General features: G+C 36.6%; 1 protein-coding gene and 1 long non-coding RNA gene across 7 annotated transcripts in view; both read left to right on the top strand.

Moving 5' to 3' along the window:
- BRD9 (bromodomain containing 9) overlaps nucleotides 1-16,346 on the top strand; it is a 24,410-nt gene extending 8,064 nt beyond the window's left edge. The window contains exons 7-18 of one of the 6 annotated variants that reach the window (XM_042043103.1): nucleotides 561-736; nucleotides 2,792-2,881; nucleotides 3,712-3,844; nucleotides 6,087-6,162; nucleotides 7,454-7,549; nucleotides 8,290-8,422; nucleotides 9,204-9,315; nucleotides 10,922-10,960; nucleotides 11,385-11,456; nucleotides 12,735-12,837; nucleotides 14,612-14,779; nucleotides 15,511-16,346. In XM_042043103.1, the coding sequence (XP_041899037.1) occupies nucleotides 561-736; nucleotides 2,792-2,881; nucleotides 3,712-3,844; nucleotides 6,087-6,162; nucleotides 7,454-7,549; nucleotides 8,290-8,422; nucleotides 9,204-9,315; nucleotides 10,922-10,960; nucleotides 11,385-11,456; nucleotides 12,735-12,837; nucleotides 14,612-14,779; nucleotides 15,511-15,611 (1,299 nt within the window). In that variant the 3' untranslated portion in view covers nucleotides 15,612-16,346. The remainder of the gene's footprint in view (nucleotides 1-560; nucleotides 737-2,791; nucleotides 2,882-3,711; nucleotides 3,845-6,086; nucleotides 6,163-7,453; nucleotides 7,550-8,289; nucleotides 8,423-9,203; nucleotides 9,316-10,921; nucleotides 10,961-11,384; nucleotides 11,457-12,734; nucleotides 12,838-14,611; nucleotides 14,780-15,510) is intronic. The other 5 variants (XM_042043104.1, XM_042043105.1, XM_042043106.1 and 2 more) reach the window with 5 other exon arrangements.
- A 2,606-nt stretch (nucleotides 16,347-18,952) lies between these two features.
- On the top strand, nucleotides 18,953-25,351 carry LOC121671988. The gene is made up of 3 exons (XR_006018704.1): nucleotides 18,953-19,060; nucleotides 20,136-20,274; nucleotides 25,000-25,351. It is a non-coding gene; the product is annotated as an uncharacterized LOC121671988 (long non-coding RNA).
- Nucleotides 25,352-26,710: the final 1,359 nt, after the last annotated feature.

Raw genomic sequence — 26,710 nt, forward strand, 5'->3', positions numbered from 1 at the left:
CCTGCACTACTGATGTCTGTAGGAGCTTCTTTCAGTGAAAGCTGTTGAGATCCACATATATCAAACTCTACTGTAAAATCCTAATTCTGGCTGAAACTTTGAAAGCAAGATCTCATTTAAGTTTTATTTCTGCATAAACAAGAAAGCACTACTGTTTTCAAGGTGTTGGGTGTAGGGGAGTTTTCAGAGGTGTTGCAAATACTTTTAACTCAAATACAGTTGTTGGCTTGTCAAATGAAGGCTTTTTTGTGAGCTGCTCTGTGTGTGTGCACGTGTGTGCGTGTGTGCATGTGTTACAGTGATGGTAAGTTTTGTGTAAAATAGACAGTTGTTTTTGCATATGCAGTTTGTTTGTTTGTTTGTTTGTTTCTCTCTTGATAGTTGGGCTGCAGAAATTCTGATGCCATGCTACCATGACCAAATCATGTTGCATCGCCATTGGGAACGAGACATTAAGAACAAAATAAGGCCATGGCCATTCCCATCCCATCCCATTATCATAGCATCTTGGCTATGAGGGAAAGGTTAAGTCCCTGCCGCTCTGTCCTTTCTGATTCTAGGAACGGCTGTTAGCTTTGAAGCGCAGCATGTCGTTTATGCAGGACATGGATTTTTCTCAGCAGGCAGCTCTTTTGGGTGATGAAGATACAGCAGTTGAAGAACCTGTTCCTGAAGTTGTTCCTGTACAAGCAGAGACTACCAAGAAATCCAAAAAGCAAAATAAAGAAGTTATTAGGTAAAGGTTTTAATGGGCGTGCTTACTGGCTTGTTGCAGCTTTTGTGGTATTGCACAGCAGCAAAGAACAGAGAAAAAAAAACCCAGCATTTTTCTTTGAGGTCCATAGGATAAATGGGCAATTTTATTGTATTTTATTTGTTTATTTATAGAACTTGTTTAATAACCCAGTGATTCCCAACTTGAAGCAAACAATTCAAAAGATGACTGCATATTCTTTTAAACACTTAAAATTAATATCTATAGAGATATTTTTATTCTTCTTTATATTAAATAATGAGTGGTTTCTTCTCATGGTGGTTAAAATGTTACTTTATTTTGGATATAGCCACAAATACCTTTTGCATTTTGTCCCTTTTTTCCCTTTCCTGAAGTAGTCACATCAAAATGTAAGAGATTCTTTCCAGGATGGCAAAGTGGCCCCAGATCAGTGAGTGATTTTATTTAACTTTAACCTTATCTGGCAGGTTATGAAGGTACAGGAGATTATTTCTGGAGCAGATGATAACATCTCCCCAGTGAAATCTTATTAAGCTTCGTTGTAAAATACATTGCTAGTGCAATAGTAATCCTCCAGCTAACAGGCACCCCATGTCATAAATTCATATTTTTATAGCTAAAATTGAATGTTAGTAAAATAGTTTTAAAAATCGCAATTTAATCAATTTATTTTATGAGATTTTAGCAGAAATCATGATATACAAGCAACTTACGTTGTTCAGTATTCTTGCATAGACATCCAAAGATAGACTGCGAGTTTAAATTGTAGGGCATTCTATCTGCTGGAACTTCATGGAAAAAATACTGCAACAGAGCATCACTGGTCATGTCTTAAATAATCTGATCGTGTAGATATGTTCTGCAGGTTTCTTTTTAAATCTCCAGAGTAAAAAAAGTGAAATATACCATGTTTTTTAAAAGTAAACCTTAGAGTTCTCATCAGCCACTTTTTATTTATTACACTTTCAGCATTTTTGTAATCTTTAATGCTGATGGAAGAGGTAGTATTCTAATGGAGGTTTTTTTTGGAAACAGAAGACTGCAACCATGTATCTTCAAAAATAATTTTAAACTGTAATTTTCTGTGGTAGAAACTCTTCTACTGATAACATACAGAACAAATCTGTTGCTGAACCATAGAGAATTTAAAAAGTGTAACTTGTCCCTTGTTTAATGGGTTGTGTGTAGAAATCAGCTGAAAGCACCTTTTTGTAAACAAGAGTTGAGGGGTTGGTGCTTTGGTTTTTGATTGTTTGTATTTTCTTAGAAGACGTGATGATTTGGTTTGTGTGGTGTCCAGCATTAATTCTTGCATAAACTCAACTACAGGAGTAACATTTTACTTTGTCACAGAGCAAGAAATTGAGACTGCCAAACCATACAGTGTGGCTCTGTCTTTAACATCTACCTTAACATACAGTTCAGGTAGTTAAAAATTATAACCTTTAATTTTATCCTGGTACCAGTTTCTCTGAAATCAGTTGTAGTATAAATTTACTTTTCTGTTCTTTTCAATGTTTATGTAACTTTAGTAGTTGGAATTAATTTGTTTTTTTCAATTAACTTGAACTTTTAAACACTTACATTTTTGCATCTGTGGGATTGATATTGTATTTTTTGATGAACAGTAAGACCATTGGAGGAGGAAAATCAAACCTAATAACAGCTATTTTTGCCTTCATATTTCATGGTTAAAAACAGAGAAGGAGTTGAAGTCAAGGTTTGCAAAGTGTTAAAGCAGCTTAGACCTCTATACAGTTTAAAAAGTGACTTGATCATTGAACATCCTAATGTTTAAGTAGTTTTTGCAAATTTTGTTTAGGGTGTTGCAATCTTCTGAACGTTCTCTCAGAATTCTTGTCCTTTAAATATTCTGTAGAGTGTGATAGAAAGTGACAATTGTTGAGGAGTTTCCTGCTGTGTACAGCCTTCCGTAAAGTTTCAATGAAACAAAATCGTGTAACACATTTGTCTCGTAATAGTATGATCCTGTGATCTTTTTGTTGTCTTTAATAGCAAAACTTACTTGTGTATCGGATCTGAATCTCTATACAGAGAGAAATTCTTAGCTAAGCAAATGGAAGAAGATAACCCAGGAGAGAGAAATGGATTTGGTGTGAGGAGATGCTCTACCCAGTACCTAAGGTGTTTGGCCCTAGTGTCTAATGTCCATATAATGCCCTGAAATATTTTGATGTACAACATTTATTTTATATATAAAATATAATGAAGACTGCCATATTCTATGATACCTTCACACTTTTCTTTATGATACTACCTTTTTCTGATTTTATGTGATAGCTGTGTCCTGTTCCATCCTTGGGCATGCTTATTTGCTACAATTTTATTGTTTTGGAGCTTTAATGAAAAGGGATCTACTGAAAGATAAATTCTAAATTCTGTAATTTCAATTACAAGCAGTGATGTGATTGATACAGATTAGGAATGCTAATTGCCGATGCTAACAAACATAGGAATTAAAGGACTCCCTGTTAGACTGGGAGTTATGTCGTACTTCTGCAAGCAGCTGTATGACATAATCATCATAAATGCAGCCTGTTGGGTTTTTTCTCTGATTAGCTAGTTTCTATCCTTCTTTATGTAATTTCTGTTCTGCATCTTCCTATTTGGAATTTTTGAAAATAGCGTATTCATGCATGTGGGAGACTAAGCATGCATACAGCATTCACCCTGTATCAATGCAGTTTTACTCCCAATCTCTGTTTTGTACTTCATTTAATACTTCATTTTCATCAAGGTACAGAAACAATTAAATTTTTGAAGTTAATTCGTTTGGTAGTTCAGAGCTTCTGCTGCAAAACTTCATAATATGATTATAATTCCACTCAAATGCTGAAGTAGACTGACACTGGGAGAAGAGTGGGACTGATTGTTCAATTGAGCAAAGCCAAAATTCAGCCCTTTGTTTTGTTTTAGCTTTTAATTCCTACAGCTCCTCCTCTTCTCTTTTTTAGCTGCATTTTTGAACCTGAGGGGAATGCGTGCAGCCTGACAGACAGCACTGCTGAAGAACATGTCTTGGCACTAGTGGAACATGCAGCAGATGAAGCTCGGGATAGGATCAATCGCTATCTACCCAACAGCAAGGTCTACTGCACACGGCAGTTTGCAGTTCCGATTTGTGCCTGACTGTTGAATACTTTGTTTCACATTAGGAAACAGGCTTTACTGTTGGGGTTTCTGAGACTGGAACATCTGGGATGTGTGTTCTGTGCAGAATACCAGTGCCGCTGTTGTCTATCATTTAGTTCCCACTGAAAGCCATTGTAGGGGGGTCCTAAGTGGATCTCAAGTTCTATTGTGTGTTGAACATCTTTGGAAATTCACTTGCAGGAAACAGTGAAACGTTCCTCAATTTTGAGTTGCCGCCCTTGAAAGTGATTAAAATAACATCACACTTCTCGTATTGCTGCAACCTCAGATAAAGCAAACTATGGCATATTTTGAAGGGCTCCCCCACCCCCAGGAATTAACATATTTTTAAGTGTTAAATTACTGTTTTTAATGAGGAGGGTCTGTAAGGTCTTGTAGTTTTGTACTTACAAGTAGTAGCTGTCAGCTGTAGCATGAGTACCAAATACAGAGATCTTTTATTGATAAGGTTTAGATAGCAGGTTTGACAGTCCTGAATGTGATTCTGATACTGGTCCATGTGTTTGGGTTTTGTGCTCTTCCAAGGTTTAGAAGGACAAGCTCGGTGATGCAGTTGGTGCAGTTTTCTCTGAAGGTTCTATTTTTGGGCTGTGGGTTTTTTAGCTCTGTGATGATGGTGGTGGATTCCATCATTTCCTTATGCTAGGATTGGAGTGAATGCTCCAGGGATTCACTACAGATCTGCACTGAGATACCTTTACTCTCTTTCCCTTGAATTTTGTGGAGACTTACTCCCACCTTTGCTCCCATTTCTCATCTGTCACTCTAGTGGCCACTGCAGTCAAGAAAAGAATCAGGATGTTGCCACATCCTGCATTTTCCACCTATTTAAAAACTATTGCAGAAGGAACTTTGCTTTGAAGCAAAAGTGGTGTTGTGTCTTCAAACTTAAATATCCATTTCTTGGGCAGTGGCCCTTTTTATGCAGTCAACTTAGGCTCAACTGGATTAGGAAGTAAAGCTGCCAAGAATAGTGGGTGAAGGTTTAGGTTCAGTGAATCTCTGTTTCTTTGGGTAATTAGAAGACTTGATAGGATTGAAGGCTATTTGAAACCTCCAAAGTAAGAGTGCCTTTTAAAATCTCCTCAAACAATACCAGTCCTTCATGCTGATGCAGTCAGTTTTGCAGTGTTCAAGGAAGTTTCTGAAGGTGTGCAGCTCTTAATTGCCTAGGCTGTTAAATCAGCTAGACAGCCCCACTGCATGTCCCACAGAGTCTAGGTAACACTGACTGGCATGGTTTTGGAATTCAGCCATTGCTAACTTTTGCCATCACTTGAAGGTAGTGTTCTTGTTCATTCTCTTTCCAGCATCTCTCACCTCTGTTTTTATTGTAAACCAATATTAGCTTTGGCCTCCTGTATGGGGAGAGCTTTAAACTTTTTCAGATGGAGTGGAATAAAAAACAAAATAGAGAAGATTTATTGTTGATTTCCTTGGAAGTATTTAGTAATATTTTTGTAGGGAGAGAACAGTTTTCATTTATCACTTTATATTGAGAGGTTAGAGTCTTTTTTTTTCTCAATTCATGTGTAATCAGTTTCTGACATTAGCTTTGCTTGTTGTGTTGGATCTGGCTCTACCTTTACAGACCCTGGTGGGCTCTTGTTGTCTTTCACATCTGTCTTTAGCATTGTGCTTGTGTGCTTCAATAGGTCTGTCAAAACATTTCTTCCTCTTGAAGAATTTGGTAGTGTGTTCATAAAAGTACTTCTAATTAGAGAAAGTTGTGGGTGAGACATGTAAACAAACAGTTCAATCTAAATTTTCAAATAAGCCGTGACTTTGTTTGTGGATAGGAGTTACAGTTCTGCTTCTGAAAGGGATGTGTGTTCTAGACTTTGCAGTCAGGAAGGCTGGCTCTGTGCTAGTGGTAGTGGAATTGGGTTTGTCTTGGTTGAAAACTTTAGATCTGATTTAGAAAGATGAATAAGGTGTTGTCTGTCATATGATATATGAACTTCTGCTCCTTAATCTTCTGTTCTGAAGCACTTGCTAAGTGGTGTTAAATAGTTGTGACCCAAGATTCTCTGTATGAAAAGGGGAATACCAAAGTGCAGTATCTCAATACAGCTAAAAATGTTTTTTATAGTTTTCTGTGTAAATGGGCAACTCCTTCTTTGAGTGTGAACAGTTTTGAATGATTGCTCCTCTATCTTTATGGTTCTATTCACAGATTGGTTATCTGAAAAAAAATGGAGATGGAACTTTATTATTTAGTGTAGTGAATTCATCTGATCCAGAAGCAGAAGGTAAAAGCCATACTCTTTCGAGCAAACATTTCTAGTCTTGAATGTTCTAAGAGATTTTGAAGTCTTAACTGTAGATACAGACACTGTGTAGTAGAGATGAGTTTTAAAATAGTTCTTAATTTTTAAAAAAGTTTATTATTTTCATTAATTATTTCCCAAACCATTTCCCCAAACACCCCAAAGGTGTTTCTGTTTGCCTTCCATATTTTCACTCTTCAGATACTTTGTTTACTGATGCTAACAGGGAGAAGATAAAATAATACCTCTTTATAAGCACTTATACATTGCTACAACTTTATAAAAAGCTTGGAAGACAAGTACACTGTAGTTTCAATACCTAATAGACAAAAGGTGCATGAAATTGCTGTAATCCTATGTGAATGTGCTATGCACAGATGCAAATTCAGAATAATCTTTTACCTCTTTATTTCCTAATTTAAATCATTAGTTAAATTTCAGTTTTAAGTTTATGAGGTTTTGCTCAATATTTTTTCTTTAGTTCCGTGATCTTTTCTTTCAGTTTTTCTCATTCTGTTATTATATATTATTTATATTGTTTTATGCTTTTCCTTTGTTTTAATTTCAAGCTCAAGATGCAGAAGTACTGAAATTTGTGATGAATGAAATGCCATAGTTTTTTGGTGCTGTGTGTCATGTTGATTTAGTACTTCCTTCTCTGCACCTTTTGAGATCAGAATTTGTTCACAGCTTTCCTGTTGTTTCACTGATGAATATATCAATGCTTTTGACTAATCACATTGAGAGACACAAGCCTGCTAAATTCCTTTCATTCGATAGTAAATTTTTCTGGAATGAAATTGAGCATTTTGACTGCTATCAAGCCTATTACCTATTTCTGAAAAAAAAAAAGGTATTTAATGCCTCTGAAATTATGCCACTGAAAATTTAAAGAATGATGATAATGGATTTCTATAAACAAACAGCCACTTAGTCAACATAAGAGACTGCTTTTATCACTTCAGTAATATCTGGATCTCGAAAGTTTGTGAATCAGCTACTATAATTATTACAGATGCTGCTGTATACTTTAAAAGTGAAGTAACTTAAGTAAGCCATAGATCTTGTGAATAAGACATGGAAGCATATCTATAGCTTGTGTTTGAAATTTAAATGGAGAACCTGAATTAACAGTACCTACCCTTAATGTATAGATGAAAAGACATTTAGTCTTCATGTTAATTACAGCTCTAAAATAGCAAATTCTAATTATTCATCATAAATTGTAAACATGAAATGCTTTTTTAAGCCTTCTTTTAAATCAAATTATTAGAGGAAGAAACTCACCCAGTGGATCTGAGTTCACTGTCAAGCAAATTATTACCTGGCTTCACTACACTGGGCTTCAAAGATGAACGAAGAAATAAAGGTAAATACCAAAGACCATGTTTTAACTTTGTGTTTATTAAATGTTTGAGCAATTACTTGATGTAACATAATTTCGGTTTATACCTGTCTCAATATGAAAGTTTGCTTGGTTATTTTTTTAATATATAATAATTCCATTAACAGCAGAATGCAGTTTTTCTTAAATTGATTTTTTTGCTTATTAAACATAACCTAATTTATGGATTAATATTTTAACTTAGTGCTGTAGCCACACTAGAAGATTTCCAATAATGGTAGTCCATTTCCTGTAGGGGAAATAATTTTTCCAGAGTAATTGCAGTTACAGTTGAGAGACAACTTCCAGCCATTTGCATTTTTCCATCATATGACAAGGATTGTGCAGACTGTGAAATTTTTTTACCAGTTTTAATAGTTTCTAATCTGCTCTCCAGAAACTGACTGGCAACCAGCGGTAAAGTAGATGCACACAAAATGTAGAAATACAAAAGGGGGTGTGGCCATGAATCTTTTTCTTCTCAGAGTGGGGTGAATAACATAGTTCTTGATTTTCCAGTAGTATGTTTGTTTATATGGTTAAAATAGTTGTGCTGATTCTAGAGTCTGGAAGTGTCCTTGAGATACTGCTCTTGCTTTCAGTTGGAGAAAAAAATACATGGCACTTTCTCTATCTGTTTCAGAAAACACAGTCTTTTTTTTTTCCCCAAGTGATCTTTTACTCTTGTGCTAATCATTTGTTGTGTCTTTCTTTTACTTGTGTAGTAACCTTTCTTACCAGTGCCAATACGGCACCTTCCTTGCAAAACAACTCTATATTTCATGATTTGAAACCAGATGAGATGGAGCTCCTATACTCAGCATATGGTGATGAAACTGGGATCCAGTGTGCCTTAAGGTAAGTGCCTCCTTACTAGGAAGTCTTAACTTCTCATAGCAATTCTTTGCAAAGCAATTTAAACTTATTCTCAACTAAGACCCTCCAAATCCTGAATTTTTTTCTCAAACTTATTTTTAAAATAAATCACTATAAAATTTGAAGCTAGTTTTCATCCTTCTTGGAGTTTTTTTTCATATATTGTTTGTTTGCTTTTGGGTTTTGGGGGGTTTTTCCATTTGTCCTTTTAAGCTATCCTATTTTATTGCAAGGTTGTAATGGATCTTGTTATTAGGGTCTTCAACCACAGTATATATAGGTTGCCACAGATTTAGTGTTTTGCTTTAAACCCAGCAGAAAATAAATTTAAAAAGGCAAGTAACATATTTCAGTGGCTTTAAAACAATGATGTTTTTCAAGGGGTTTTGAAAGAGTTAAAGCTACTTGAAAAGAAAAATGCCACTTATCATTAAATTGTTGTTTATGGAGGGAAGGAAATAATCGCAAGCTTTTTATCTCTTGTGTTTTGTGTTTTAACCCACTAACCTGCCATCAATGATAGTTCAAGTCAAAATTTTCTAGTACTTGTGAAAAACAAGTTGCAGGTGTACTTTATTATTAAAATAAAGGAAAAAACTCTGTGTCTTGAAGGCCTTACTTGCTTTTCTGAAGAAGCATAAAAGAGTTAGACCGAAGAAAATGTAGGTGTAATGCAGTGTATTTGGGGAAAACCATATTTTAAGTAGAAGTAGATTTTATGAAAGTAAATGTTTTCTGTAATGCTTATCTCCATTCCTGCTAGCTTACAAGAATTTGTGAAGGATGCTGGAAGTTACAGCAAGAAAATAGTTGATGATCTTCTTGACCAGATCACTAGTGGCGACCATTCCAAAACTATTTATCAGCTAAAGCAGGTGTGTCCTGGGTGCACTGAAATGTCTCAAATTCATCAGAATAAGAATGAACCTACTGGCTTTTTAATGTTGTGTGAGATGATTTGTTTTCCACTGTCAGTTTAAGCAGTGCAAGCTTAGCTGTTCAAGCAACCATGAACCAAATTAGAGACTGAATTAATCAACAGAGGAGGAATCCTTTTCACTGGCTTGGTCAGTTTTCCAGTGTGGTTTCACTATGTGACTGCAGAAAGGAGGAGGCAGGGGACATAACATAGTGGGACCAACCAACTAGATGGTTTTTGGGCAGCCTCGTCACTCTATGTCATGACTTACATACCTACTTCTGAGTTACATTGCAATGCTTTTGTTAAGGTTTGGGGTTTTTTCTTAATTGAAAAGCAAAATACATTTCTTGTGGAAGGATTAATTATTTGGAACATGGAAGTAAAATTAAAGAACAGGTTAATTATCACTGTAGCAGGTGTCTGTTACCTGCCAGTTCTAACTTCTACATTCATGTCATACAGGAAAAGCTTTTAACTTATTTGCAAAAGCACTTTCCTGATGAGATTCATACTAAGATTGGAGAAAAGAGTTTTCTCAGAAATATGTATGATTCTAGTGGGACTGTTTGCATTCCCAAGACAAAATAATTTAAAAGAAATTGCATAATTTCTGAAGATAAATTTCATGTTGTCTTCACTTTGAAAACCACTCGTAGTTTGAAATAATTGTCTGCTGTTTAAAATGCCGACATTCTGAAAGATTGAAGAATAAAAAATGGGAGGCAGGCTGGGAAGATAGAAAGTATTTAGACTTCCTGACATGGTGGAAATGAGATTATGCTAAATCTTTGCAGACTTAGAAGTGGAATAGAGTGGATGGTGTTTGGAAATAAGGAGACAATAGAATGAAGAACACTGACAATCCTTTAGAATTTTCTGGGTGTTTTTTCCCTACGGGAATAAGATTGCACATATAACAGGAAGAAATGTAAAGGATTAGTTCAAGAAATTAAACCCCAATATTTTTAATACTCTCCTACATAGAGGAATGTGTGTATGCAACACAGTCAACTTAGCTTTAAAATAAAATGTGCCTTTGCCTTTTACCATGTTTTTCTATGAATGTTATTTCAGCTGAGAATTTCTGAAGACCTCTCAATGGCTATTTGCACTTAAAAATGCTGTTCAGTTGTGACATATGTGGATATATGCTGATTTTACGCAATTAAGTGTGTTTCAGTTGATCATATGTCATGGTGTTTTATGCCTGAGCATTTTGTGCTGCTGCATTTGAGAAAGGATTAGTATCTCTGAAAGTACAACCTTGAATGATTTGTGATTAGTAGTTACTGAAGTATTGACAAAGATACTGCACTTGAATATAAAGTTTGTGAGCAGAATAAATAGTATAAGGGGACTCAAAGATTAGTTAAAATGCATAATACTAAAATATTTAAGAAAAGCAACTGTTACATTGTAATTGCATTACAGAATGTGAAAAAGTTAGCTGTCTCTAGCCTCCTTTTGTGTGTGAAGTTTGAATATACTTGAAATGGTACAAGAAAGATGTCTGTCCCATGTGTTGAATATAAACAATTATTGGTATTCTTTCTTTCCAGAGGCGAAACATCCCAGTAAAACCACTGGATGAAGTTAAAGTAAGTTATGCTGATACTCAGTTTGGGATTTTTAACTGGAAAAAGTGCGAAAGTGATGTTCTCTGAGCTTCCAACATTCAAATTCTTCATTTTATTTAATATGCCTCTGTTCTGTATGGTAATACAGAAAAGATTGATTAGTGGAGTATATGAGAAAGAAGAGGCTTTAGGTTATTCCTAGAGAGGCTGTCCTGGTTAGTTACAAATTGTTGGCATGACTGTATGAGGTTGCCCTGGAGAAGAGCTGGTCTTCATTTTTTTTTGTGAAGGTTCTACTCAAACATCACAAAATGTGACAGTGTTCTGTGCTGGCCCAGGACCTCTTTGTGGAAAACGAGTAAAATACACAAACATTCTCAGGGAACATTCTTAGTAAATAAAAGATATGAAATGCTAAGATCTGAAGTATTTCTTTGTTCTTTAGGTTCTGCCAGTTCTTATAAAAGAAGAACACAAATTGCGTAATACCTGTCTGGATTCTTCCAAACAGATTATGGTAAAATGGTTAGGGGGCAGGGGAGGGAAGCAACAGGGAAAAAACCATAGAACAAACAAAAAAATAGTATTGAGACATTATTTTGTTTCAGTGCAAGCTCTGAGGTAGAATACTAAAATTACAGTATCTAGAATAAGGTTTCAGTACTGAAAATGAATTCTCTGATATTCAGTCTGGTTTTGTTTGTGGCTTTATTGTTCTGTATCCTCCAGCTTATTTCAGCATGTGTAACTAAGTCTCAGAGGCAGAAAGGTCACACAGGAATCCAAAAAAGATACTTGATCTGCTGATTGATATTTGAATTTCAGCCTGCTGTAAAATTGGAAAAAACTCCATTAATATTAATCTGTTTTACCACATCCATTGAAAATGTCTATTAGAAAGTACGGGTAACTAATGCATACCTTATGCTTTTACAGCTACTAGTCAAATATTTCTTCAAGTAGTACAGGTTTGATCTTGCAAATTATTTGTTCCAACAGTAGATATGCACTGTGTTCCATGGCAAATCACATAAAAATTGTATGGATCACATTATAACAACTAAAAAAATTCATAACTTTATAAATATTACTTAGTTTTGTGGAAAGGTGTGGACTTCTCTAGAAGGTAACTGGTTAAGTTATTTCATGAAAGTGCTAGGTTTCATTTTCGTATTTCTAAAGGATAATACCTGGTTGTGTGTTTACCTGAGTGTCTCATTTCTCCTGCTGGAACAGGCACCCTCAGAGATTTCTCTGGTTTGAATCTTAGTGACTCTGATTTCTTCCTTTGTGCCATTACATTAGCAATATTGCAACGGGTGTGGAAAGAAAGGGAATTGTGCAGTGCAGGCTGTATTTCATTATTCAGATGGATAGAAAAAATACTAGAGAGGCCCATCTGATACTGTGAAGAGGGAGGCCCACTGTACTAAAAATTTCAGTAAATCCAGTGTTCACATATGGAGAAGATGAAGGACACTGGTAATACAGCCAGCTTCCAGGGTTCTACCATGAGACATGGATGACTTGAATGTGTAATTGAGTTTTAGCAGTCCTGGATCATGAGATAAAAGGCTTGGACTACTGTGCACATCCCTGACCATTCGTGTGACTGGTCTGTCCGGGAACCTTTCTGAGCTGTCTGTGAATTTCAAGTTAGCCAAGATGGTTATGGATGCTCCAGTCTCAGGTGGTGTACACACTTCTGAGAGAATGGATTTGTGCCTTAAAGATTGGAAAGTTATATGACAGCTTGTCACTTTTGCTAGTCCTTCTGTGCCTTGTATTTTAATAGGTTGGAGAATCTGCTGGAGACGGTAACACTTCTGACTTGGACTTTCTCTCCATGAAGCCGTATTCAGATGTATCTCTCGATATTTCTATGTTAAGTTCGTTAGGTAAGTAACTAAATATACATGACATCAGTTATGGTTTAGTTGTACCATTTAGAAAAAACGACAGCTGGATTTGCTAAGACTAAAAAAAGTGTTTGAAAAGTAGTAATAAGTCTACATTTGACACAAGTGAAAGTCTAGGGCTGATAAATGAAACCTTGCTCTGTTTTTCCTTTGAGACATCCATGTATCCAAGCTAACTTTTCCTGTACAACTGAAGAAAACGAAGAATTTGTACATCACTATTTTGATAGCTTTGCTTGTATTTCATATGTTCATAGTAATATAAATTTTAAGAATCAGTGTGAAACTTTCACTCAGAAGTGATGTTGCTTCATATGATGTCTTTTAAAATAACTTGGGAATTGGGTTAGTACGTGAAACTCGATCATATTGCCACTCGGAATATCCCAAAACAAAAATCAGAAGAAACTTCTGGTGTTGGAAGCTTCTGGTGTTTATCTTCAGTTGTGTAAAAGAATTTGGATGCTGTTTCAAATGCATGCTTTTCATAGTTATCCTTTAAATACCACAAGAAGTACTGTTGCCACTTCTGCAGGCAGCTGAGCTGGTCAAATGTCTTAAAAAATGTTATCCAAGCAAACAATCTGCTTATGTTTTAAGGCACTTTTAATTCAGAATGTGAAAGAGGCCAAACTATCCATTATAAAACACAGCCACGCTAATCGAAGACTTAAAGGGAAAAAAGATTTCTACAAATTTCTCACATAGGTACAGTTTGAAAAGCAATTGAAAAGTAGGCTCTGATTATACTGTCTCGCTCTAATTTTATTGCAGTTCAGTAAAAAATGAATAAATATCCACTTTATAGATAATGTTTAGATATATCAGTCTTACATGCATAAATTTCATGCACCACTGAAAGCTGCTTATATTTTCTTCTTTGGCCTTTCTGTAAATAATCATACTTCTAGATCAGTTGGCTTCCAGAGAGAGTTTATAGCATTAATTCTTATCATAATTCTTGCAAAATTAACACTTAAGAAAGAGAAGGGAAGGAATTACTCTTCCTGTTTAAAGTCGAGGGAATTTTTTTTAGGTCTTCAATGAAAGAATAGCATATATTGGCACATACGTCCAGTTCTTTCCAGTTTCACAGTTTTATTTGGCTTACTACAAAATCAGTGTAGCTGGAGAAGATACTGTTCTTAGAACCTTCTGTGATGGGAATTTCTTTGCCTCCATAGATTTCATGTTCTAACTGTATTTTGAGTTAGATATTTAAGTGATCTTTTTGCTGACTCTCTTTTGCCACAAACTAAATGTGTTATTTACTGTGAGCATGGCGCGACACTGGCACAGGTTGCCCAGAGAAGCTGTGGGTTCCCCATCCCTGGAAGCATTCAAAGCCAGGTTGGATGAGGCTTTGAGCAACCTGGTCTAGTGGAAGGTGTCCCTGCCCATGGCAGGGGGTTGGAACAAGACAGCTTTTAAAGTCCCTTCCAACTCAGGCCAGTCTATCCATGTCTGGTGTTTAACAGATAAGGAAGACAAATTAAGCTCTTACAGCTGTTTAAAAATACTGGGAGTCAGTTCAGTTTCAGCCATTTTTGCATGGCACTTTCCTTCATCTTCCAATGCTGCACAGATCTGCAGCTGTTGCTTTTTAGAAGTGCGAGGGAAAATGCAAGATTGAGGAAATTTGTGTAATAGACAATGCTTGTGTTAATTAATTTTAGAACTTCTTTATAGTGACTTGGTAATTCATGGGTCAATGTACATGTGCTAATTATGGGTTTTGGTTGGTGGCTCTTAGGAAAAGTGAAGAAGGAGCTTGATCATGATGATAACCATCTACATCTGGATGAAACAACTAAGCTGCTTCAGGACCTTCATGAAGCTCAGGCTGACCGAGTGGGATCCCGGCCATCATCCAATTTGAGTTCCCTCTCCAATACCTCCGAAAGAGACCAACATCATCTTGGTAAAGTTAGCTGTGTCACAGAAGTTGCAGTACTTGTGCTCTATATGAAATTGGTTTAAACTTACATTGTAATTTACATAAATCTTTGTGGGAAACTCTCTGATAGAAGTGTGCTGACTGATCATATTTTAATTTTTAAATATGTGTGGCAAAGATAATTAACACCACATACTTTTGACCTCCAAAACTAAGACCACTACTTTTCGATTAGGTGTGATTGAAGTAACTGTCAAGTAAATTGATACTCATTGGCAATTCCCTATAAGCACTAGCAATTGATGCCCTTAGTTACACTAAGGAATATATAATGATTATTTTACTTCAGCATAGTTGTATGCAGCAAGTAATGGTTGGGATTCTACAATAGCATTTCCTTGTCAACTGTAAAATTCAGTGATAAGACAGGATGATAGTATAACATACTGCTTAACAGCTTGCTGCCATTTCTGAGAAAGTAGAAGATGTTGGATGGATGATACTCTGTTGCATCGTGTATAATTTTTCAACTCGGAGTGATAGCATAATGATTACTTTTCCATAAATTATCTAAATTACTATGAATCTTGTGATCTTTTTTTCATAATCTCCTGTTTAAATATCATTTAAATGTCTGTCTTGCTTTAAAAGTCCAAAAAGAACATGTGAAATAACCATGCTGTTTATATGTATAAATATCTCAATTTTTTTTCTGTACTTTTAAAGGTTTTGATTTTTTTTCCCATGTTCAACAGGAAGCCCCTCTCATCTGAGTGTTGGAGAACAGCAAGACATGGTTCATGATCCCTATGAATTTCTTCAGTCTCCAGAAACCTCAAATGCTACCAGTAACTAATCTGACATGTACTATATTTATTTTGTATTTTATTTCTATTATGTTTTTATAAAGTTTTTGTCCATGACAGAAACTGCATTTTTGTCCTCTTTTCTATGAGGATTGCTGTATAATATTATCATGTATACAAGATTAAACAAGCAAACATAAAAAAGCCCCAACCCCAAACTAATTAGTGCATCATGTTGTTAGCAGTGTACCACGAACTGCTTTCAATTTGTTTGTTAAGGGAGAGTCTGTGAATCTTGACTGAAAAACAGCAAATAATGTGTTAGAAAAATTTGTATTTTATAGACACTGGAAAGTGATGATTTTCCCAGAATGGCAGCAGTCATTAAGTGCAATACAATTATTTACTAGTTCTGTTCGAGTCTTAACCTGAACATCTCCAAGGAGCAACAAAGAACCGCCTGAATTTGTATCATTACTATGTTTTCCATCTCCTAATGCTAATAATCTGTATAAATTGTTTTTAAATATTTTTTTAATCACTGTAGAGAGCACTTAATTTGAGAGCAACCATACTTGGTAGTTGCAGTAAAATGCTCATTTACAAGACTTCTACCCTGGATTTGAAAAAGATGAATGTTTTTCTGATCCCTTGTATCTTGAAACACAAAGAAAAGATAATACTTGTATTTTGTAATATGATGTGTATATCTCATAGAATGGAAAAAGTATTGGATAAGGTGTGCTTTTCAGTAATTTCAAAATAAAACTTTTATAAAACATCAATACTGAAACTGAGGGATTTTGTATTATTGTTATGTGCAAGTAGACAAATGTTATGAATTTACATTATTTTGTAAATATTAATAAAATTAGAAAAGCAGTTTTTATGTGTAACAAATATGTTGTTCTTAGCAGGGGAAAGTTTGCTTCCGTTACTGAGTCTGAGATACTGAAGGGTTTTGGGTTGAATTCATGTGCTGCTTCAAACGATGGATTTTATCATGCCACATGTAGTTATAAACAAAAAAACCTGTAAGTTTTTAGGACCCATCAAGGAAGTCAATCGGATAACTGATAGTAAAGTCTTTATAAAGTCTAAATAGGATGATTGTTTCATTCCAAGCAGGAGTGCTGAAGAAAGCACACGGCGAGGCTTTTCTGTCTGGGAGTTGTTAGGAATGTATGTGGCAGTGTGCTTGGCCTCCTTTGCTCCTGCATTCTGACTCATCATGACTGTGGGTTCTTGGATGTGACATGGATGATCTGCTGCACTGTGACAGTGTTGCTGGAGAGGGTTTGCGTGGATGCACAGCCTTGTGTCCGTCTGCAGCTTCCCAAACAATTTCAGCTGAAAAGTGTCTTTAAAACTGATGTGGTTTTGATCTCTAGTAAGTCTGATTTCTCATCCAGTAAATATAAATTGATTCCTGTAATAGACTCTGAATTATAGTTACAGTTGGTGAGGAAATCTTTATTGAAACACTTGCTGTTGAATTGCCTGCCTTAGATCTTGAATAAAATTCCACAGTAGAATGTTTAAAATACCCCTCTAGAGGAATGTGCTGGTTTGTTTTGGTTTTTGTTTGAACTGCAGTGTTTGCTACTGAAAACTGAAATAATGTACAGTATCTTATTTTATACCTTCACCTTAGATTTCAGACAGAATGCACTCAAACTCGTGAAATTCTGTAGACAGGTCTTCATGGGCTCCGTGAGCTGGTTGTATAAAAGGCTGGATGTTGTTTGCATCATGACTGTACCAGAGAGCACTTTGTGCCTAAGGAAGATTTGCTTATTTGTTCAGCCTGTCTGGCCCTTACGCAAGGTTAGTTTTGCACAGTGATCTCCAACTGCCCTTCCGTGGGTGCTGGACAATCCTTTCAATAGTCCTACTGCCTGCATTCCCCAGGAAAAAAATGCTTTTAGGGCAAAACTTCCCAGAAGCAAATACAAATGTTTTAGCTGTGGTGCCTTCTCGTAAGTGGCAGACATTGACTTGAAACCTGTTTGCTGAATGTACCAATAAACATGATTGGGCTCACTAAATGCCGCAAGAAAAGCTTTCGTGTTTCTTTGAGAAATCTCATTCTCCCATATGTTTTAGAAAGATTGGACTCTCGAGTTTGCAGCCTCTGGAAAAAAAATGCAAAAATTTTAAAGTAAGTGGTTGAAGTAACTTCTTTCACTCACTTGTTTGTCACAGTGCATTTTTACTGATTCTCAAGCGGAAAGAGAATCTCCTGCTCCTCTTCCTTGTTGGGACATGTGCCTATGCTTATACCAGTGGTATGCTGTTGCATTTTCCAAATGATTCTGGTTTATTTCAAAAAAAGCCTTAAGAAGAAATTTGCCAGTCCTTTTCTTACTTATTTGAAGGATAAAAAATTCCCTAAGCTGTGTCTTATTTGCTCTTGTCTATGCAGGTGATAAATTCATGTACATAGAAAAGCTTTGATCTAACCAGTAAAGGCCTGTAATCCTATGGTCCTATTTAAATACTAAGAATTTGAAAAACTTGATTTAGTTCTGTGAGTTTATTTGACATATATCATTATGTATTTAATCCAAGATAAACACCATTCCTTTCTAGTGTGTCTGGCAGATATTTCCTGTTTGGCTCATTTGGAAGAGGACTCCGTGTCTACGGCACCCCGTTAAAATCTGTTATACATGACATGTGTAACATCTCCTGGCTATAGGTGGCACCATATGTCAACAAACTTTATGTGAGTTCCCATCAGTGGGAATATTTCTGATGGTGCCATTGAAAGAGAGGGGAATTTCCCAGGGTGTTTTGTAAAATGAACCCAGGGTTTCTATAAAAAATTGAGAAAATTAAATGCTATATCAAAAAGTGTATTGCACTAAGGATGTAAGCAAGGGCAAGAGAAATCTTAGATCTGTTCTTGCACAGGGTAGAAATATATCAATGAAAATGTAAAATGGTCTAAATAACTGTGATTATTCTTTTCTCTTTTGTATGCCTATCATCAATCTCATGTTTTAGCTCAGTCATCTTCAGTGGCAGCAAAGGGAACGTTGAGACTGTATTGCACACATTGCAAACATCTTTGTAAACAAAGATTCAGCATGGAGCAACTTTATTCCACTGTTTGAGATTCACAAATACAGGGACAGAATTTACCTGAAAATATTAGGAAAAAAATAATAGTAAAAAATCTTTCTGATGTTCCTCCCTTGCTCTTTATTAAAAAAAAAGAAAAAGCTCAAAGACATTTTTAAAGTCATGTAGTTCTTCTGCGTTCTGGCAGATACATTGCTACGTTGAGAGATTTATGCAGATGAGACCTGAACAGCTGACCAGCAGAAATAACCTGATTTCTCCACCCCTACATTCCAGAGTGAAGGGCTGGTCCTTACCACGCCACTCATTTTTGTGTTTGTTGCTTTGCTGTTGTTTATTTACGTGGCCACAGTAGGATTTGGAGTCTGCACACCATTACTTCCATATGGATGGAAACACGCTGCTCTTTCTGGTTTGGTTTTTTCTACCCTTCTACTGTCCTTGGAATATGTTTTATTATAAATGCTGATCTGTGTGCTAATAAGGGGAGGGCAGAAGAAGCCCATCCACCTCACAAGGAGAGCTAGCGCATCTCCAAGGGATGGCATTTATTCCTAGTGCATTTAAACCCTCACTTGACTGTTGCAGAACTCAGTTGATGTAGATTAGCTGGGTTTGTGTTGCAGGAGGGAATGTGTCTGTGTAACTGTAAATGTGAATTATGTGTTTAAAGATCCTTTAATTAAGTGGTGGCTGCAAGTAAAGGGGCAGGGGGTGGGAGAGCAACAAATGTTTGGAAGACGGGGCAATGCCTCGCAGTTGAATGATTTTTTCCAGACTGATGAGAAATTACTATAAATCTTAGAAAGTATGACTGGATGCTATTTTTGCAAGGAAAGACCCCTCAGAAGCAGCCCTGTGAAAAGCAGAATGCCCAGCTCTCCATTTGCTTATGGGGCACTCAGTCCATCGTTGCAGGGTTAAAACTTGGTGAATCTGTAGTGGAATTAAGAACTAAGGCTAACTTATTTTCAGAAGGGTCAATTTGGATAACATAAAATACCTTGTTTTATGTTAGGTTTGCTTCTTTGGCAATTCATTACACTACAGAGCACAGTCTGAAGTTCTGCAAAATGTTCAATTAAGACTTTTCATTTTACATGGGAGAGGGGGAAAGATTTAACAGCATAATGAGAAAGAAAACACTGATAGGCAGTATTTCATTCACTTTTTTATGTACAAAACATAGATTGTTGCTAGGAAATGGTAGGGTGTCAATGGAGCACTCTTAGGACAGCACTGTAATTCTTGTTGAAACAGAGGTTGAGCAGTCAGCACAGCTGTAGGTCTAATGCTAAAGGTTTTTGGCAATGTGTTTAAGAAAACAGTCTTAATTGTGTCCCTGCTTTTGCTTCTTTTGAACAAACACTGGAAAAAACAGGTTGCTGATGATTATCGTGCCTTTGTAGATGAGTAACAGCCTTGCTGAAGCTCTAATGTGCCTGCAGTCCTGTTTTTTCAATCATTTGTATCCTCTGTATTATCAGCTGAGGAGTTGTGTGTCAACTGTGTTGTGTCCCATAACCATTCACAATGCTGGAGAGACCCAGAGAAGAAAGACAAGAGACCAGTAAATCCAGCAACATGCTGCGTTTCTTGCTCAGGAATCCTTGGAAGAGATGACAGGTGAGGTTATTCCATTCAGAGGTCTTCCCATATATCGTTCTCTGGAGGAGACAGGTCTAAGCTAGGAAGACATAAAGAATCCTACCAACTGTTGTGGAGCTTCCTTTTGATGCCATTTTCAAAATAAAATTGGTCTATACCAGCTGTGGCATGTAGTAAGAGATTTTGATTCTAACACTGACGAAAGTATAAAAGAAAAGGCAGCCAAAACAGGCAGTTCTCACCCATTTGCCAAGTGTTTCTATGTTCTAGCTGACAGAGGATTTAAATACAAGAAATACTGAGACTTTTTTTTCCCTTAAATTTCTGTCTCTTTTAGCAAATACTTGAAGAGGCAAAATCCTAAAACTTCTGTGTCTCTGCACTGGTCCTTTCTGAATCACATTTATTTTTCCTCAGCTTAACTGCAGTTCTGTTTCTGATGAGTAACTTTGCCTAGACATCATAGGAAATAATTGCATTTGGGCACACAATGCGACTTCCTGGACTGGTGAAGAAAACACACCTTCCCATTGTCCTCATGTTGTGTCAGTGAGCAGTCATTCTCTTCAAAATATTGGTAATTGCTGTCATGGTAACAAAACAAAAACATGGTGTGGCAACTATTTTCAGCTTTGCACATGTGATATCTCTCCTGGCTGTAAAACACTTCAGCGTTTAACCAGGACAAGAGGTGTCCTCTCATTTAAGCCTGGCATGGATAATTTTTTTCTGAACAATGGTCCAGGTGTATGTGGGGGGTTGTAGTGTTGTGTTTTGTTTTGCTTTGTTTAGTTGGGTTTTTTCAGGCTGATGGGCAGCAGGTTTAGAGGTAGGAAGGGGAATGACAGGACAACCACTGCCGAGTGATTATTCCTAGTAACTATTTGCACTACTCATAAACACCTCTGCAGCTGGGATGAAGTTGGCACTGGAATTCTGGGGGCCCTGGCAATACCAGCCCTTGAGTTCTTTAGCACGAGATGAACCAAGCAAAAACGACCACAGGAGCTTCACAGGAAGTTGTGGTCATATTGCAACTTGTAGGAAAAAAAGGTTCCTCAGATGGCTGTAGCAAAACAGCCAAGAGAACAGTGGGAAGGAAGGTGAGATAAGCTGGCAGGGAGGAAGCACCTCTGGAGGAATGGGGATGAATTATGAAAGTGTGCACAGCTTTCATGTGGGACCTTTTCCTTGGGCTTTTGCAATAACAATTTATTGCAAAAATTTAATGTATTTCACGCATCTTTTCTCTGCCTTCTTTGTTCCAGATAACAATGACTTGTAAGAATTATAAAGAGCACCCAGAAACATCCAACCCTAAGGAGGGCACTTCATCTACTTCTGACTATTAGGGAGCATTTAATAGGAAATTATTGTCTTAGGATGTAATTCTACTGAGCTGGGAAAAAAACGGAGCTTGAGGCGTTTTTAGAGTGTAAATTTACTTCCTGTTCTGAAGAACTGGCTGACCTTGCCACATTTGGGTTTGATTCCAGGGAGGAGGATTCAAAAAGATAGAAGAAAGAAGATTGTAACGGAGGATTAATTAGTTCCTAATACTAATAATTAGATTTTCAATCCACGCAGTTCTGTGGCATGTCACAGGCTACCTAAAATTTGAGAAAGGGTGGAGAGTCATAATTAGCTTTCATTCAGTATGTATAAAAATCTGAAAAAAAAAAAATTCCCTTCTTAATATTGAAAATCCACTCTTGCCAGTGAGAGGAAAAGGTGCAAAATGAACATAGGTCTAACTTGCACAAGAGGAAAATAAGCTATACTGGATGATTTTTTTCATTTTCTCTTATTATCCTGAAGCTCTTACCAATTAAAAAAAAAATTAAGTCATTTGATACAAAACTGTTAGAAGGGGCACATACTTGATCACAGTTTGTTCTCCTTTGAGCAATTTTGTCATTAATACACTTGATGCCTTCTTAACTTGTTTTAACACATCATTGGTCTTCCAGTCATCAACTTATTTTCTCACCCTGTTGCAATTTTGTCATTAATACACTTGATGCCTTCTTAACTTGTTTTAACACATCATTGGTCTTCCAGTCATCAACTTATTTTCTCACCCTGTTGCTGCTACAATTGACCCAGCAGTGAAAAGTGTGCTAAGAAAAATTTGAATGATTCTGCTCCAGTCTTTGACAGACAGAAATAAACACGAACACGTCATCAAGAACCAACACTTTTATCTCTGCAAAGACAATGCGTAAATTATTAGATTAAGGAAACAAGTTCCAGGTTTTAGCGATATTCTGATTTTTTTTTTTTTTTGGATGGCTTGGCCGGATTAACAAAATTTTATAATTTTTCTAATCGTTCATACAGGTACTGTCATTACATATATAAAACTCCAAATCTTTTATTAAAGCAATCCTTTACTACAACATGTAAACTCACAGGAAGAGAGAAAATATTCTGCTCTTAAATGTTTAGAAGTGCTTTTCTAAAAATGATTTTGCTGCTTCAAGGTACAAAATTGATTAAAGCACTGCTTCTATCTATTTGATGGATCTCTACAAATTTTTTTTTTAGAAGTCTGTCACACTCTTATGTGTACAGTAAGGCCATTGCAGTATCAGTAGCTGCATTTAAACTTAGTCAAATTTAGTCATATTTTTATCATACTTGTTGAACTAAGGCCAAATTCACAAGTGTTACCTGTATTGAGTATATTTTTCACCTTCCTTCAGTTACTGCACTGTATCTTTGCTAACTCCTTCCCCCGATTTAGACAGTCTAAGAAGGACTTAGTAAGGCAGTGCCTGCTGCTTGCCAAGGCGGTAAGGAGAACAGATCAATAAATACTGATTGAAAGGTAGGTGAGGAGCTGAAGGAGTGAGAGTCCATGACTGCAAGATTGACTGATAATAAAGTGCACAGTTAGCAAGTCTTTCTGAGATCACAGAATCAATCAGGTTGGAGACCTCTGAGATCAAGTCCAACCTTTGACTGATCACCACCTTGTCAACCAGACCATGCCACTGGGCGCCACATCCAGTTGTTTCATAAATACCTACAGGGATGGTAACTCCGCCACCTCCCTTGGCAGCCCATTCCAATGTTTAACAGCCCTTTCCATGAAGAAATTCCCCTTGATGTCCAACCAGCAATTCCCCTGGGGCAGCTTGAGGCCATTTCCTTTTGTCCTGTTGCTGGTTGCCTGGTCAGAGAGGCCGACTCCCACCTCACTACAACCTCATTTCAGGCAGTTGCGGGAGATTTGTATATTATACCAAATTACAATATGCAAAAGGTGGCGTGGCTTTTTTTTCTCATTCATTTTCAGGCAGCCAAAAGCCAGGCACCTGCAATCCAAGCACTTGTAGTAAGGATATTTCAGACTTTGATGACCACAGTAAGTGATCGAATAACTGAGTGGAAGCCAGAAATTACTGATGCGTGTTTTCCAATCAATGAGGGATGCTTTCTCTTTTTCCAGCGGTTTTCTGGATAATATCTCACTTCTTGGCACAGTTAAACACATTCACTGCAAATCAAACAACACCATCAGCTCTTACCAATAGTTTATAAAGAAATCAGCTTTGAAATTTTCACTTCCTTTCTACATAAACTTCAGGAATTTCCAGCTCTTACTGTGCTTCCAGTTTGTTTCTAGTCTATCTGTAACATCTTTAAGTTACATACCAGCAGCTTTGATTTATTTTAGAATAATGTTAACTCATCATTAGGATTTGGAGTTAATTGTTCTGAAAAGCAGGAACTACAGAACTGACCTGAAGCACAAGAAAATTGATCTGGTGGAATTGCTTCTCGTAATGAAGTTTTTAATTCAAAACCTTGTCTTTTCCCTGGTCCTCCTAGTCCTGCAAGTGGGGATAGGCTCTGTATTTCTGTCTAGCATGGGTTCACACTTACCCTGCTAAGCAGAACTCAGTACCTTGGGAAAACACATGGACAGCACAAACTGCTGGGTTTACACTCCAGGACTCACAGTCATCCCACCCCAGTTCTGAACAGTGTAGTTTAATTACAGTGGTATGAAATATATTGACTAGGCATATGTTGGGATGTACCTCCTTTCTTGCACTGTACAAATATTTGTTCTGCCTCATTTTCTGAAACATATGGAAATATTTTTAAAATAATAACAGTAAAAATAATAGCACTCCTTGAGCCATGGAAATCTTTAAGTATAATTTTTTTACGTGCCTTTCAATCTTGCCTTTAGCATGGTTGCAGAAGAAATATGACATTTAAAGTTCAAAGTTTAGGTTAGCTGAGTGTTGAATGGATGTAATATAACAAAGCTAAAACTGACTGCTTGTAACTTCATGTATATATTTGGTTTACATAGAGAAAACTGGAAACTTTTCTGTATTCTATGCTGATAGTATGCATGATATTGGATCTAAAAATTTCTGCTTACAGGGCTCATTCTTGAAAATATTAATTGGAATGAAATATCTGTTATATCTCTTATGCAAATATTTTTTGAAGAGCCGTGTTTGTCTTTTTTCCACTCAACTGAAGGATGCTAATCTAATACAGAAAAAATATAATATTCTGTCAAATGTCCACAGGCAAGATTTGTATGAATGGCAAAACAGTTGAAAATGGTATCTTATGTGTTCTGTACCTTGTTTGATCTTCTTTCTGTAACAACATGGTGGACAAAATCGTGATCACAGTAAAGATGATTTGACTTAAGTGGAGGAAAATTTGCTGCAGGTATCTAGAATGCTCTTTTCTATTCTGTCTATTGCCAAGCTATGAACAGTACAAGGAAGCGGATCAGAAGAACTTGAAAATATCTACGAGAGAGAGGAGGAAAAGACACTGAATTAGGAACCTCTGATATGGAAAACAGGTCAGGATATGCCTTGGTCTTCTCATCACATTTATTCTGAGTCATTTTTCTTGAGAACAACCAGATGGTGTTTCTCTCTTGCTTTCCGTCCTCCATCTAAGGAGAGCAGCAGTTTGCTAAAGTAATAAAAATCTATAGGTTGGCCATTATTTAAAGGATTGATGTTTGAAAAATCAAATAAAGAGTACAACTGTGAAAAGCATTCGGTGCTGTTATTAAAAAAATGTAGGAAAGAGGAGAGGAGAGGAGAGAGGAGAGAGGAGAGAGGAGAGGAGAGGAGAGGAGAGGAGAGGAGAGGAGAGGAGAGGAGAGGAGAGGAGAGGAGAGGAGAGGAGAGGAGAGGAGAGGAGAAAAAAAGTAAGTATTTTGGTAAAATAACAGTGAGCAGTCACCCTTTTCTGCCATGCTGTGCAAAGGCAGAACTGAAATTATTTTATTGGAATTTGCATTTTGACACTTGCAAGTGAAATGGTAATTCCTCAAATTTGCTTGAGATCATGAGGATAATTATATTTCCTCAGACATGTTTGGACCTTTACTTTTAGGGTGTGTGCCTTTTGCTGCATATTGTACAGTTAGCCAACCTGAGTGGGCACCACAGAGTGTAGAGAAAGCGGGTTCCAGGTTTCTAGGTCACCTGTTTGTTTGTCAGTTTGGTTAATCCAGGTAAATGGCCCCAAAGTTAAATATCCGCACCCTCAATTGGGAATACAAACAGTTGCATTTTTAAATCTCTGGACAACAAACACTGCACTCTGTTTATCAGGCACAAACAAGCTCTACCTTTTGAAAGTAGTGGCAGATCTTCCAAATAATACTTTTCCATACCATTATATACTAAATGAAGCTCTAACAAAGGTTCTTTCGTGCTTTGAGAACAATCAATCTGAAGACTGTAATATTTTTGAAGGTTTTTGGGTAGTTGTTCTTTTCCATTATCTTGTTCTTTTACTGCAGCCTCAGAGCCGGAGTTCTGAGGGTTTTGTTCTCTTATCTTCTGGTCATTAAACTACAGTGTGAAACCTGTCCTGTTGAGCTCACACAATACGGGTTAAAGTGCTTCTGATATAAGACACATAGAAAACTTGTAACACTGTTCTTGATGGATGAAATTACTGAATAATGTTTGGAGGACTAACATTTCACTTCTGCTTTTAAAACAAAGTCAAAATCCTCTGCATGATGACAATGAATGAATGAAGAGTTTATGTGTGCACAGGCTTTCTTAAGCAGTAATATGGACCTTCTGTTTCAAACTATTTGCTTCTCTAGCCCTCTGTTTTAAGGCGCTTCCTTTGTCTTAGGGCTTGGCCAATGTTAATAAAATATAAATATTTATACTGGCCTTTGAATTGCTAACTGACTCAAGCAATAGCGTAGCAACTGAGATAACGGAGGTTATCTCTAGCATTCTGTTCTTACCATGCTACTTTGCTGCCAGAAATGCTATGAAAGGCTCCAGAAAAAATCATCTCCTGGCCAATGGTGCACGGGGACTAGTGTTTTGTAGGCTATTAGCTGTGAATCCCCCTTAAACATTAAACACCACCTGCACTAACTTAAAATAGTTTTGCACTGTTACACAATCAAGCAATATCTAGTGCACTAAAA

The sequence above is a fragment of the Corvus kubaryi genome, unplaced genomic scaffold (assembly GCF_017639235.1).
Source record: "Corvus kubaryi isolate FWS band 111438036 unplaced genomic scaffold, C.kubaryi_AGA036_p1.0 37398, whole genome shotgun sequence".
Taxonomy (NCBI): Eukaryota; Metazoa; Chordata; class Aves; order Passeriformes; family Corvidae; genus Corvus; species Corvus kubaryi.